This window comes from Marasmius oreades, chromosome 9 (assembly GCF_018924745.1).
Source record: "Marasmius oreades isolate 03SP1 chromosome 9, whole genome shotgun sequence".
Classification (NCBI taxonomy): Eukaryota; Fungi; Basidiomycota; class Agaricomycetes; order Agaricales; family Marasmiaceae; genus Marasmius; species Marasmius oreades.
In genome coordinates this window covers 374,982-388,786 of record NC_057331.1, presented here as the reverse complement: position 1 = coordinate 388,786, position 13,805 = coordinate 374,982, and the positions used below count along the sequence as shown (strand labels likewise).

At 46.3% G+C, this 13,805-nt stretch overlaps 5 protein-coding genes and 2 non-coding genes across 7 annotated transcripts; 5 read left to right on the top strand and 2 right to left on the bottom strand.

The window, feature by feature from the left end:
- Positions 1-1,869: 1,869 nt before the first annotated feature.
- Positions 1,870-3,482, top strand: E1B28_013049 (uncharacterized protein; the record flags this gene model as incomplete). Its single annotated transcript, XM_043158194.1, has 5 exons — positions 1,870-1,898; positions 1,957-2,202; positions 2,258-2,323; positions 2,375-2,527; positions 2,603-3,482. The coding sequence occupies 5 exons, from the start codon at positions 1,870-1,872 to the stop codon at positions 3,480-3,482; spliced, it is 1,374 nt and encodes a 457-aa protein (XP_043003537.1).
- A 572-nt stretch (positions 3,483-4,054) lies between these two features.
- E1B28_013048 (uncharacterized protein) lies at positions 4,055-5,520 on the top strand (the record flags this gene model as incomplete). The annotated part of the gene is made up of 7 exons (XM_043158193.1): positions 4,055-4,326; positions 4,381-4,428; positions 4,478-4,642; positions 4,695-4,742; positions 4,800-4,919; positions 4,979-5,154; positions 5,210-5,520. The coding sequence occupies 7 exons, from the start codon at positions 4,055-4,057 to the stop codon at positions 5,518-5,520; spliced, it is 1,140 nt and encodes a 379-aa protein (XP_043003536.1).
- A 476-nt stretch (positions 5,521-5,996) lies between these two features.
- On the top strand, positions 5,997-7,596 carry E1B28_013047 (uncharacterized protein; the record flags this gene model as incomplete). The annotated part of the gene is made up of 5 exons (XM_043158192.1): positions 5,997-6,028; positions 6,090-6,341; positions 6,400-6,453; positions 6,508-6,609; positions 6,669-7,596. The coding sequence occupies 5 exons, from the start codon at positions 5,997-5,999 to the stop codon at positions 7,594-7,596; spliced, it is 1,368 nt and encodes a 455-aa protein (XP_043003535.1).
- A 232-nt stretch (positions 7,597-7,828) lies between these two features.
- E1B28_013046 (uncharacterized protein) lies at positions 7,829-10,755 on the top strand. The gene is made up of 10 exons (XM_043158191.1): positions 7,829-8,169; positions 8,226-8,456; positions 8,515-8,550; positions 8,610-8,705; positions 8,765-8,848; positions 8,905-8,916; positions 8,973-9,038; positions 9,105-9,161; positions 9,218-9,256; positions 9,319-10,755. The coding sequence occupies exons 1-10, from the start codon at positions 8,147-8,149 to the stop codon at positions 10,313-10,315; spliced, it is 1,641 nt and encodes a 546-aa protein (XP_043003534.1). The 5' UTR covers positions 7,829-8,146; the 3' UTR covers positions 10,316-10,755.
- A 67-nt stretch (positions 10,756-10,822) lies between these two features.
- E1B28_013045 lies at positions 10,823-10,919 on the top strand. Its single transcript has one exon. It is a non-coding gene; the product is annotated as a tRNA-Val (tRNA).
- Positions 10,920-11,447: 528 nt separating this feature from the next.
- On the bottom strand, positions 11,448-11,546 carry E1B28_013044. Its single transcript has one exon. It is a non-coding gene; the product is annotated as a tRNA-Pro (tRNA).
- An 85-nt stretch (positions 11,547-11,631) lies between these two features.
- E1B28_013043 (uncharacterized protein) lies at positions 11,632-12,583 on the bottom strand (the record flags this gene model as incomplete). The annotated part of the gene is made up of 2 exons (XM_043158190.1): positions 11,632-12,399; positions 12,476-12,583. The coding sequence occupies 2 exons, from the start codon at positions 12,581-12,583 to the stop codon at positions 11,632-11,634; spliced, it is 876 nt and encodes a 291-aa protein (XP_043003533.1).
- Positions 12,584-13,805: the final 1,222 nt, after the last annotated feature.

The window sequence follows — 13,805 nt, the reverse complement described above, 5'->3', positions numbered from 1 at the left end:
AACACAAACGGACCCTGAGGCGCAGAAACCCGGGCGCGGAGAGAACACATCACCGACCTAGATTTAGAATGTAAATATAATTGTAATATATGTGTCAAAACATTCAGTTAGACCAAAGCTGTGTGACTTACTTGAAATTTGCTCTAGAGGCAGAACCGGGACCCAAGCACGGTCAAGATCGATGAATTTCGCATGAATGAACTGGAAGCAGTTGGGACCCGCTTGTTTGAAAGGAAAAGCGTTAAAACGCGAGCTTCAAATTTGAAAGTCCGATTGTATTCCCAGACTCACGTGAAAAAGCTCCGTACCGACCTCTACGCCGTCTCGCAGTGAGGGGAAAGAGAAGGGTCAGATGGAGATGAGATTATTGGGGACAAACAAACTGTGTTTGGTCGCCATAGCTCTCTCGCACTGGACCCTGAGATGGGGCCAGAGCTCAAGCCGGCACAGGCGAGTAAGTACATAGTACACGAGACTAGCTAAGAAAAGAAAGAAAACAGAAGTGGGAAAGTGGAAGGGTGGGAGAAAGAAAAAACCTCAAGAGAGGCTATCGAGCAAATGTGAGATGCGAAAGAAATATGAGGACACAGAAGATCAGACCTATCGAGCAAATGTGAGATGCGAAAGAAATATGAGGACACGAGAGACGTCAATGTATGCGAAAAAATATATATACGAAAAAGAAAGGTGTGGCTGCTGCCACATACGGCGGTGAGACTTGCTTGCCATCGCCTGATACGATTGTGGCAAGAGGGCAAAGTGGATAGAGCCACGTGTCTCGTCCGCATAGACCTCGGTCAAAGGTTTTTGACCGAAACAGAGGCGCGGTCTCAACGGCCTTACCGGAGGCATCAGATTTTTCCGGGAAGCACGTGGATACTTTGTTCTTCCTCGCCTACGTTCCTCCTTTCAAGTTAGCATCGTAAACATTCGAATCCTTTGACTCAGGAATGTTCATGCAATAAGGTGACATTAAAAAAAACTTTCTTGTCGTGACACAGTCTTCTATTGAGCAGAATCATGAGGATGGTTGTTACGGTAAATAACCCGGTCATTCAGTACCAGTGTTACGCTTGACTTCCACATAGTACCTGACCAGCATCATTAGCCCGAATTATTTCTCAACGACAGAACATAACTTGTCCTTTCCATCAAGCTGCACCTACAAACATGAGCTCTCAGACGCACTACGCAGGCTGATATCTCGAATTCCAACTCCTCTCAGACTTAGCGAACGAGTGTTTGACGCCTTTGTGGTGATGGGATGGGTAGAACTCAACCTCCAGTCCTTCCGGATCATATACATGCACTGGGATCGACTGACGGATTTTCAGCTTTCGCCACATCCCGAATGTTGAATGAAACATGGCTGGAACGGAAAAAACCTGCGCAAAGCCGGATATAACTATGTGGATCTTGGAAGGCTTGTGGATAAATGGCTAACAATTACAGGAACACACTGGGTTGCAAAGTTAAGATCAACAAACCGGGATGATGTATTACAGGCCATCTCTCATATAGTGCGCATCGACACATGCCGGGCGTTTGTTTCAATTTGCCGCGATCTCTTGAGCTTCTGCCATCACGATTCACGACCGCACGAAGTTCATCAATTCTCATCTACAGCATAGCCCAAGACGCTCACACGAAATACATTCCAGAATAGCACCCCAATACCTTTGGTACTGATCGATGGAATTATGTTCGATACATCATCATCACTGTCCCCATCTTTTCGCGATTTGACAGATGGTGATGTGAAACGTCTGTCTGTTCATAATATCCTGAAAAGAGGTTGTTGCCCTCTTTGTTTACCTCTCTGCCCGTCCTCCGCTACGAAGCCTTCTATTGCCCACCCATAGGCCCCCTATGAGGTCTTATGCCGTCGTTTTCACCTCGTCAGTGACTTAGATGTATTCCTCCAGTCTTTTGGCGAGAATTCTGACGAATATTTAGCAGATTGGCACTCCTTACAGTCACACTTTCCTTCGCAAAGGCGTTCACTATCAATGGTCTTCCAGCTGTTGTAACAGCAGGTCAAGTCGAAACACTTACATGGACCCGAGATAAAGATGATCCAACGAATTTTCAGCTCGCAAAGTCCTCAGCTGGGAAGTTGGGAATGATCGGCTCTCCACTGACGGTGGACAAACAGGAAGAGACTCAGGGTACCCTACCAGTTACCTTCATCGATGCTCCAACGTACGCAATGTTTGACATATGAAGTTGGTATGCCACATTGAACGACCTCATAAAGTCAAGTAACTATCGTTGCCTACGACCTCAAACATGGTGTTTCCGTAGACCCTAATAAAGATAAACCGTAAGAAAGCACAATTGAACGGTGGGGGATGTCATTGAAAATCGTCTTCAGGTTCTTTACCGACACAGCCCATCCGATAAACATTCAGTTTCCTCCTTCTCCTCATATGTCTCCTGCGCAAGTGCCTCACCCAACTAGCACAACGTCTGCACCAACCATCACACCAAACACTCCACCGGGGTCGCCTAATAGCGCTTCCCAGACGTGAGTTATTTATTTATTTCTGATGCCTAGTTCGTGGTCTTTATGAAGCAGGAATGGGAGCCCAACAATTTCAAGTCAGGTACCCACAGTCCCTACAAGCGTAAGCGTCAATTCGACTTCGATGGCAAACGGTGGCACTATTACGACGAAAGGACTGCCGGGAGCAAGTACTGGCCAATCTGGATCTTCGGGCTCATCTCAGTCGGGAATGTTCGGAAACCTAGGATACAATTCCACGGTCGCTTCCGCTACAAATACAATTGGCCCAGTCTTTCCAGGAGATCCTACCAACCCTTCGACCTCACCTCCTCCACATCCTTCCAATCTCGGTATCATAGTCGGCACTGTCCTCGGCTCGCTGGCATTCATCGTCTTTATAATTTTGCTCGTCGTATGCATCCTTCGCCGGTACCGAAAGAGAATAACCCAACCAGACAGACCAGGGATATTCTATCGAGACAAAATGATCAAATCGGACGAACGCATTCCGAGGGTTCACTCAGACTTGGAACCACTCAATCATACATCTAACGATTCCCCCACCGTCGACGACGCTGAGAACACCAACCTTATCACCTCGCGAAACCGTTCGTCAGATGCGACGACGCTTAGTGTACCCGACTACCGGACGATATACACTATAACGGAAACGGACTCGGCTTATGTGAGTTACGAAGGTTCGGATCTCACATCGATAATCACCGAGCATGCCGAACCCTACAATGGAGTCGCTCCGCGTACGGAAAGACAGATGAGTATTGAGAAAAAGATATTCCAGTTACAGGGGAAACTGATAAGGCTACATGGTGAGTCGCGGTCGACGGGTAGTATACCTTCGATACCGTCGATAGTTGGTGATATTAGAGAGCGGATTGAGAGGTTAAAGATATTACAGGAGGGCGAGTGGGCGAGAGAGATTAGTGATGATGTTCCTATTGAGATGTATGGTTCCTAAAAACACATGGACATGTATCGGTTATTACTCGAATACCCAAACCTCATCATCAATATGCTCACTGTGTGTCGTGCCAAGTGTCAGTGTGAGCTTGTCTCGGGAATTGAACTCGGTACTAACTAGATTAAATACAATTTTGCTACAGGGTGAGTTACAACCTCACGGCCATATGTCATGGAATACTATAAGACTCTCTTTATTGATGGTAGCGCTAAAGCAGCACCTGCTATCAGCTCATCCAGGGCAGGTTCCCAAAGATGAGAGAAGATTATAGGCATCAATATTGTCTGGTGCCAAGGATGATGATGGTGACCGAGTCAACAGACGGGTTATTCCCACCATTGTTCTTTTGATTTATTCATGACATTTGATTTACATGTGCCTATTCTCTTCCATATCTTTGATTGCACATATTTGATTGGCAGTGAAATTGTGTGAGCGATAGCTTCTTTAGATGGGGTCAAGTGCTCATACCCATTCTGACCTTCCCTCTCCTTCTTTACCAACCACTTAACGGCCCAGGAACTTCTACAAAAGCTACCTACCTTTACTTCTTTCTAGTCAGACTCTGGATGATGGCTAAAATCTCTGCTGGAATCACACTCTTTACCATTCTATTCAACACTTCAAGAGCATTCACCATTAGTGGCCTTCCTACTATTGTCACAACAGGACAAGTTGAAACAATGACATGGTCCATAGTTTTTTTGGATCCTATAACCATTTCATTCATGAAGTCTGCTGCTGGAACCCCAACAGGAGAATTAATTGGCAAAGTGGAACCATTTAGAGCAGCAGAAAACCAAAAGGGAACATTATTAGTCACCTTCACTGATGCTTCAAGGTACAGTGTATACTTCAATTATCAAACTCTACTACATTAAACAATATTATAAAGCCCAGTGACTATTGTTGCATATGATGGGTTGAAGAAACCTGGTCAACAGTAAGAAAGTCTATTAAATAGATGATTGGTGATTGAATGTTGTTCTTAGGACACCTGTCTACATTGACTCCCATCCAATAACTATTGTGACTTCAATTCCAACACCACCAGCAACCCCACCTCCAACACAAACCCCTCAACCAACACCTACACCCAGTGCTTTATCAAGTACTGATTCACCAAACACACCAAACACAGTTGCATCATCTCAGATGTAAGTCTATCAAAGGCAGTTTGATAGGTAACTTTTAATGCTTGTGGAACAGGGATAAAAGCTTGGGACAAACAGTTCAGATACAAACTGCATCTGCAATGTAAAAAAATCTAATTCCCTAATATTTTAGTTGATATTTATTGATTCAAGCCTTCAGGTCAGGAAAGAACACCCAAAGTACTATAAACACAAGATTAAACCCAATCAACACTTCCAGCACACAGGTTAGTGCTCAGAGTTCTAGTACAGGAGACATTCAGGGGTCTAGCTCAACAAAGTGAGATTGTTCCCTCCATCCTGTAATTCCTTGTTGACTGGTTTTCATACTGTAATTAGTTCCTCAACTCCTGTTATTTCATCTGAAACAAGAGATGAACCACAAAAGTCATTGAATATTGGTGCAATTGCTGGGGGTGTAGTAGGTGGTGTGTTTGCTCTGGGCATAATCACAACATTTGTTATTTTGCTCCTGAGAAGAAGGAGTAAAGAACTGGAACACAACATTGACAATGGTGAGTGCTTCCAGTCTGAGCTAGCAATTTTACTTTTTTTTTGGATATTATATAGATCCAATCCCCTATTCCAATGCTTCTTTTTCTTCTGCTGCTGGTTTGATGGAGGGTAATACTCCAGTCCTGCTGGATGACAATATAGGGGAAGAACAAATGCGAATGGCTGAAGAAAGAGAGGAATTTCAGGCACATGATCAAGTATCCCGGAGCTCTCATGCCAATTCTTGGAATCATGACACTGAATCAAATCAAGGAGAGGGCACTGTCCAAGTTCTTCGCCAGCAGGTGGATTTCCTAATGCAGAGGATAGCAACAATAGAGGAGGGAATGGCGCCACCTGACTATAGTTCTCAGACGTTGCACTGAACATTTAATCCAGAAATGTACATTTCACTCATTCTCACTCATTTGTATATCAAATATCTGTCTTTCTCCGACTTTCTGCTTTTCTTTGTCCCTCTTGATTCGAAGCTCGGGCCGCTGCTCGGCATTGGAAGTGTGCTAACGTGGGAACGCCAGGGACACTGACGCTTTCACGTTCCCGGACACCCGAACAAATCCCTTAACTCCCATCATCACGACCGTACGACCGGCGCCCCATCGCGTTCATCAACCCTCTGATAGGACGCGAACATGAAACGTATTCCAAAATAGCCCAGTATGATTGAAAGTCAGAACCCGTGGACCATTTATCATTTCCATTCGATCTTCTCGCGATTTCGATAGATGTGATGCTGTGAAAAACGATGAACTTTCTATAAACGTCCGGAGAGAAGGTGAGGAATCGTTCCCTCTCTGTCTCCCTTCCTTTCCTTTCCCGCGTTTTCTAGGTGTCACCCTATATGAGGTCCTATTGTCGTGTTGTTTTGACCTCGTAAGTGACTCGGTGTCCGCGTAATTCTTTTTGAGAGGGATTCTGATGAGTATCGAACTAGGTTGACACTTTTTCTCGTCTGTCCTTTCTCGTGGGGGTTTAGCATTAGTGGCCTTACGCCGACCGTAACACTGGGACAGGTCGAACAACTGACATGGTTCAGAGACCCGAATGATCCAGCGGTCTTTCAACTCGCAAAGGGCTCAGGCACTAAGCTACCAGACTTCAATTGGAAAACGATCGGCCCTATAATATCAGTTGATCAAGACACAACTCAGGGTATCGTATCAGTGAACTTCGACGATGCTCTAAGGTACGCGTGGTTCGATATAAACAAGTCACACACCATATTGAACGATCTCCTTCTAAAGCCAAGTCACTATCGTTGCGTACGAAACCCTCTTCAAAGCTGAGATCCCAAAACTGTAAGAAGCTCACTGAAAGGCAAACGATAGTCTGTGATTGAACATCTTCTTCAGGCCTGGCTTCTTCACCGACCCCAATCCAATAACCATTATGATGACACCACCACCACCACCACCAGCCTCACAGAACACCGTGCTGGTCAGTCTGTCCAGAACGTGAGTTCAGTATTGGTTTCTGGTGCTTAGTTCCTGATCCTCGGCGACTCGAGCAACAGTGTAGATTCAACAACAACTCCACCGCCATCATTGTCGACCATACCCAGCTCTCACTCGTCGACAGTCGGTAACAGTTCACCAATGATAACGTCGACAGCGGTTGGCAGTAATACAAACGAACTTCCGACTTTCGCAGCTGTATTGCCGGATTCATCATTGGCATCTGTAGCGGATACAGAAAGTGAAACCGGCCAGCTCCTCACTGTTACTGCTGCTGGCACCACCTCCGCTCCGCATGGAGGAAACAAAAATCCAATTTCTCCCTCCTCTCCTTCGGACGCACTTCAGTCGCATCCAAACGTCGGCGTTATAGTCGGTGCAACCATTGGTTCCATCCTATTCGTTATCATGCTGTTTTTGCTCGTCGTATGTGCTCGTCGCCGGAACCTGCAGAAACGATATCGGTCAGCCTTATCTGGCAGATTTTATCGTGACAAAATGATCAAGTCCGAGGAACGCCTTCCGATACCTGAGGATCAACCAGACTTCAATCCATTCGATCCCTTCAATGAACCCAAAAATGTCTTTCCCGCCAGCCGCAATCTTAAAAACGTTACAAGTCCTTCGCCCGATGTAACGCATCTTCAAGTACCTCACCACGCGACATACACCGTAACCGAAACGGGCTCGGCGTATGAGAGTTATGAAGGGGGTTCGGAGTATGCGTCAACAGTTGATCACACCGACCCTTATTGTGGAATCGCTCCACGAACGGAAAGACAGATGGATATTGAGAGAAAGATATTCCAGTTACAGGAGCAGCTGATTAGGCTACGTGGTGAGTCACGATCAACGGCAAGTACGCCGTCGATATCCTCGACAGTTGGAGACATTAGAGAGCGAATTGAGAGGTTGAAGGTATTACAGGAGGGCCAGTGGGCGAGGGAACTCAGCGATGAAGTTCCTATGGAGATGGGTAATTATTGAACGAAAATATACCTGGACTACTCAAATGTCAATTCGTTATCAAATTCGCTTAGTGAGTCCCAATGCCAAGCAGTGGAATAGCCTGGTCTTGTGTTCCTTGAAGTCAGCTGAGAGGCAAGTGAAGAACGCAAGAGCGAGAGTAAGGCGTGACGCGTCTCGTCACGTGCTGAGAAGTTGACATCGAGCCCAGTCTGTTCTTCCTTTTCCCTCGTCGACTGTACACGTTTACTCACGACGACGTGCGATGCGTTACTTTCTTCCCACTTTTACAATCGAGAAACGTTTTTTCTATAACCCCAAGCACAAGTGATTACGACCCCACGTGGTCGCCATAGTACCGAAATGCCAATCTGATGGAAGTCTTTTCATTATGCGGATACGGCCCCCTTTAAATATTCCCATGCTGGGTGGAATTTGCTGGCGGTCCGGAACCAGCTAGCTAACCTTAATCGCTTACTCTTTCTTTCCTTCCCTTCGCATCCTTGTTCGCTTTGAAGCAGGCTTGCCTGTCGTTTTCAACACTCTGCAAGCAGAGTCTCGACATTACTGCATGATTCTCCTCTTCAAGCTTCTGTGAGTGCCCTCTCTCTTTCTCTCTCTTGTTCCGGATATCTGAATTGCAATTCTAGTTTCGTTCCCTTGCTCCTTCCTTTCGTTTCATCATTTCAACTGACTGCAAACAGTAAAGTCACTGTTGGGGTAGCCGCTCAAGTCCAGTGGATACGACATGATAACGATCCTTCCTCTTTCAGCTTGCTGTTGAGGAGAGACGACCAAGATCGTGGAGGGACGTTGATTAGAACGATACTGTCGACGGGAGACTCTCAGGGAACAGAGACATTCACCGCCGTTGAACAAACGTACGTTCTGGATGTCTTTCTCGTTTCCAAGAAACTCATTGCCTTGTTTACACTCTAGCAACTTCCTGATTCAGATTATCTCGGATTTGCAACCGTACGTCTTAGTTTCCCTCGTAGAGTCGAAAAGTTCTGTAAACTATCTTTTGCCATCAGTTTACGGGATGATCAGCAACCACAGCGAATCCTTGCAAGCAGCAATAAAATCAGTGCAGTGCAAGATTCCAATCCTCCACAGCCCGCATCTCAGACGTTCGTTCCTTTCCGTTACCATCGCTTCGATCACCTCAAATTTGTTCTTTCATCCTTAGGACCTCATCTTCATCATCGACATCTTCCAGAACTACAGCTCAAACGACAGCCACCCCGACACTTATTGCAACGGATCGTGGAGGGTACGGTTCCCATTCAGTGAAGTATAGCTCGATAACTGACATAATGATGTGATCAGTAGCAATGGAGAGTACGTCCTGTTCTATCTTTGATGTAATCCGCCAGTTACTGATTTGCTTGTGACAGCAGAACAGGGACGACCGAATCTACTACTTCTGGCGGGGGTGGAATTAGGGCGGAGACAACCTCCAGGTACGCTTGTTGTTATGACAGCTTCCGTTCAATGCGAATGGCAACATCTGATTTTGCTCTGTCCAGTTCAGTTCCGTCTTCAACTGTAACCTTTGGTGGCGTAGCGGCTAATCAAACCCAAGCGTGAGTTCTACCGCTCTTCTTCTCGTTGCTGCAAGCTGATTCGAGTCGCATCAAAGAGCGCAAACCCCGGAGCCCAAGGCTGCAGGTTTGAAAACGTGCGTCGCCTTCTCTACCTCCGATCCCACTATCCTGACGCTTGGTCTACCTCTTTCCACAGACCTTTGACATCTGTAGGGATCTCTCCCACTGACTCAAGCACATCCTCTGCTCCATCAGCGACCTCTACCGGACAGCCACCTTTGTCAGGTGCATCCTCCAATAAAGCAAATGTCGGTGTCATCGTTGGAAGTGTCCTCGCCGGTCTCATCTTCCTTTTCCTCGTCATCTTCCTTCTCTTCATATACAACCGCCGTAAACGCCGCCGACAAACTCTCGAATACGCCTTCCGTCGAGACTTGATGGTTGGCCAGTCAGCCTCCAAAGGCACCATCTCCTTCCACTCCGTTTCACCCTCAGCGTTCAATACCCCCGGTCCTTCAGCCCACGCCCCAAAGATGTCCGAGGTATCGAGCGGAGGATATACGACGTACCAAAAGTACTGGGAAAATCAGCCCATTTCGGATAACAATAGGAAGATCCAAAACGAAGATGCGAATAACCCCCCCGTACATGGGTCCATCCCATCTACATCTACATCTACATTCACATACACGTCGTCTTTGTCTTCCTCCCCATCGGTGTTCTACACCGCTGTTCCTAAACCTGTTCAACAGGGTCAACAACAGCCAGAGTTAGCACCGGGTTTTACCTTCCCTGTGCGAGATATGAATTCGAGCTCGGCGGATACGCCGACCCCAACTGTAACCACTGCGTCTGCGTCCGCTTCTGCTTCTGCTTCTGCTTCTGCTTCTGCTTCTGCTTCTGCTTCTGCTTCTGCTTTTGCAGCTACGCCGACGAAAACGGATAGGCAGATTGCGATTCAGAACAAGATGAATCAGCTTCGGACGCAGTTGGTTGTGCTTCAGTCGAGGAACGCTCGGGGGAGTGGTTTTACGGAAGACTCGAAGTCTCCCACTGAGGAAGGAGCGAGCGAGAGAGAGGAGATTGGGAGGATTAGGGAGGAGTTGGAGAGGTTGGGGGAGATTATGAATTCTGGCTGGGCGATGAGGAGGACTGAGAGTGGGGGGGATGTGCCGGCTGGACTGAAGATGTGAAGTTTCTTTTTTTTTGCATCTGCTTTTTTCGAGTTGTCTCTCCCCCTCTCGCTTTTCTTTGATCTCCCGCATGAATGGTTGTTGGTTTTTTTTTCTCTCTATTCGAAATGAAACTTTCTACCAAAATCGTTGTGTTTTTACCCTGCTTCCCAAATTCCTGCTCTCGTGTATCGAATGTATTTGTTATCCCCCCCATTCCTATCTTGCGTTACCTTCTTTTTGTTTGTTGTTCACTATCACCCTTCAACGTTCAACGTAAACCATCGCACAATTTCGATTGTATGATACAATTTACCCCTGAAATCCGAAACAGATCAGGTACTTCTTCCGTTCGATAAATAGTGCCTGTCTATACTTCAATAAATGCAAATTACAATGTTTTTCGTCTACTTGCGCATTCAATTCGTGCATGATACGGAAAACATTTTATGCGCGCAGGGGAGTCGAGATGTCAATTTTGGAAATGCAAGGGCACTCTATAGTCTAAATCATACACAACTCTAATATGGTTCGATGGCGTAGTTGGTTATCGCATCTGTCTAACATTCCTTTTAACAGGTATATGTTTCACAGAAGGTCCTCAGTTCGAGCCTGGGTCGAATCACTAGTAAGAAATCCAGATTGTTCTATTTCTTTTTTCTTTTTTCCTCTCCCCTTTGGGCTACAAATGTTGGCCTGGTGCCGAGTTCGAGCCTTATCACGGTCGAACGCTCAATTTCGCAGCAGTTTGTCCAATTACTAGAACCCCATAAACCTCTCATTGACACTGCTGGTTCCTCGGAAACAAGTCTGATCGTCGTACTCCTGCGCGAAAGTTGGTGCTTCAGGTTGAATTTGCATCCTTGAATGATGTGCTTGTCTCTCTATATCTATGAATGTGATGTTCAGGTGGAGATGAATCAGAGGTAACTAACTTGGTAGCTGCATCGTTCGAGTTGGGACAAGAAGCGACTGATTCGGACTGAAGTGTTTCAACTTCCTAGATATTTGATCCATTTCTACCACTAAATTCGATCGACATTGTTCTTCAGCTACTGTATCCTCTTATGTGTTTCAAATCCTGGAAAATACAACCTGGAATTGGGTCAGTCCAATACAGTGAGGCGTACGTGCTGGGGAAGAATATTAAAAAGGGCCTAACTGGGAATTGAACCCAGGACCTCTCGCATGGTTATTACCAAGACATTATAGAATACCCAAAGCGAGAATCATACTACTAGACCATTAGGCCACTTGAAGTAACTTCAAATAATTTATGAAGAGCCACCCTGAAGCCGAGCCTATCAATATCCTTACATTCCACCTTACACCAAAAATCATAAATCCGAAAATCCAAAACAAAACTCCTCGAACTTGGCAGTCAACTCATCAATATCCTCCACTCCACCGAACTCGGGATCTTCACTTGATAAAAAGCTTTCAGACTCCCACGGCCTTCTTGCCTTCGAGTCCCTGTCTTCCATCTCGCCGAGCTTTATCTCTTCATCAATCCTCTCAACGAGCGCGACAAAGAATTCGTCATCAAGGTCATCAAATTCCGTTTCCGGCTCGCCCAGTATAACCGGACTGGAAGGAACAGGCGTGGGATACAACAACCCTGCTCTAGACTGACGTCCATCCCAAATATCAATATCTTCACTGCAGTCTTCCAGCTCCACCTCCTCCGAGTCGGGCTCATGATGATTACCTTCGTGGTTAGAAGGAACAGGTGCCCCCGGGACGAACAAGATTTCTGGTATGTCCGGTACGTTTTTCCCCGAGTCGTGTAGGTCGATATGGGAATAAGAAGACATTCGAACGAGTTTTTGTCCTCGTATGTATTTCGCCGCTGGACTCGGAGTGGATGGACGGGTTTCTGGATCCGGAGAGTCTGGATTTAGTGGTTCTTTAGCGTCGTCGGAACCGGAGTAACTGCTGTCGCTGTCGGTATCATCCTCTGGATTGGATCCGACTTCTGGGGGAGTCGGGTTTCTATGACGGTGCTCTTTCAACTCTTGTCTGTCGGGTCCCCAATGTATCCCGTCTAAGTCCTGCCACTCGACTTTGACGCTTCTGAATGTATCTTGGAGTATTCGGTCCAGTAGCTATTGGGTGGATAGTAGGAAGTGTGAGTGACTGGGAAGTAGTAATTATAATGGAAACGCGTCGACTTCGACTTACGGGTGAGATATCCCGCGGCATTGCGTCTTCCATAGCTTCTATCACCTCGAGCTGTTCTAACAAGCGCTTGCCTTCGACGTTCGCTTTGGATTTATGTTTATGAGGCATCGACGGGAGAGAAAGATAGATAAATGTCCAAGGCTGGCAAATTTCGTGGCATTTAAATACCCGCACCCCCTCCTTGGTTTATTATGTGGCTTTTTTGGACGAGAAGAAACAAAGCGTCCACTGAGGCTTTGCTTTCCGCTCATTGTTTGCAAGGTCTTAGAAGTAGCCTCAAAAACGGCTTACGCTATTTTTGTTCAGAATCTGGAACGGCATTTCGACCCTTCCTGGCCAACTTGTTTTTCTGTTCCGAACCTCTGACCGGGGACACCACCACCGGACGTGGTCTTAGCACCAAAGGTTCAGATATAGAGGGCCTTTGTCGCCTAGGAGCATGCCACACCTCGGCCTAGCCACAGCGTGAATGAACAGGTCTAAGCTTCATTGTTCAACCAGTTTGAGCTCAATTGTTTCCTTAGAAGGGTAATCCCAATCCGCCTTCTCCATCTAAACCTCATAATTAGGACGTTCAGTGAACGTTCGTTAGGGCTGTAGTGCAATATTCACCGTCCTAGTAATGGTACTTAGTCGCTTGCGACGGACTCCTTGCCAATCCCAGATTAAAGCTATTTTTCCCCAGACCTCCGGGGGGAAATAAGTGGGGTAGGATACATAGCGTGCAGCTGGAAAGGTTGTTGTTTCTTTGAAGAAAAACTTACCCTTGTGACTCCTGGGCTCTTCGCCTTCCACTCGAGAAATAGAATTTCGGAGGGAGGGATTTTGAACTCGGCCCGAAATGTTCAAGACCGCTTTGACTCGTGTGATATGAGTAAAAACGTGCTGGGTTCGCAAAACCTGGAGTAGGAAGTATGGTCGATTCAAAAAGAGCTGTTTCGTCTGAGTCTCCGTTGAAGAAGATTGAAAGTCTGGCGACAAACTGGTGTTGAATAATTACTGAATACGAATCACGATCTTGCGATAATTCCGACATCTTTCGGACGACTGTTCCTTTCTGGATTGAAATAAAAAAAACAAAATGATTCTGCCGTAGGGTGATGTATCTCATTTTTTCGTCGCTAAGCCCACCATGCAATATCTCTTCGAACGCCTCACCTTTTCGGACAATATAACCAGTGGAAACCCGGTCGGCCTGGGAATACCTTCATAGAAGCAGTCACATGATCTGAATTTGTATTACTGACTTTCGAATTCGAACCTTCGTAGCATTCATCCAGCTAGGCCTCTGAGATCTAGGTCTACGCCGTGAACGAGGAAACAGAGAGTG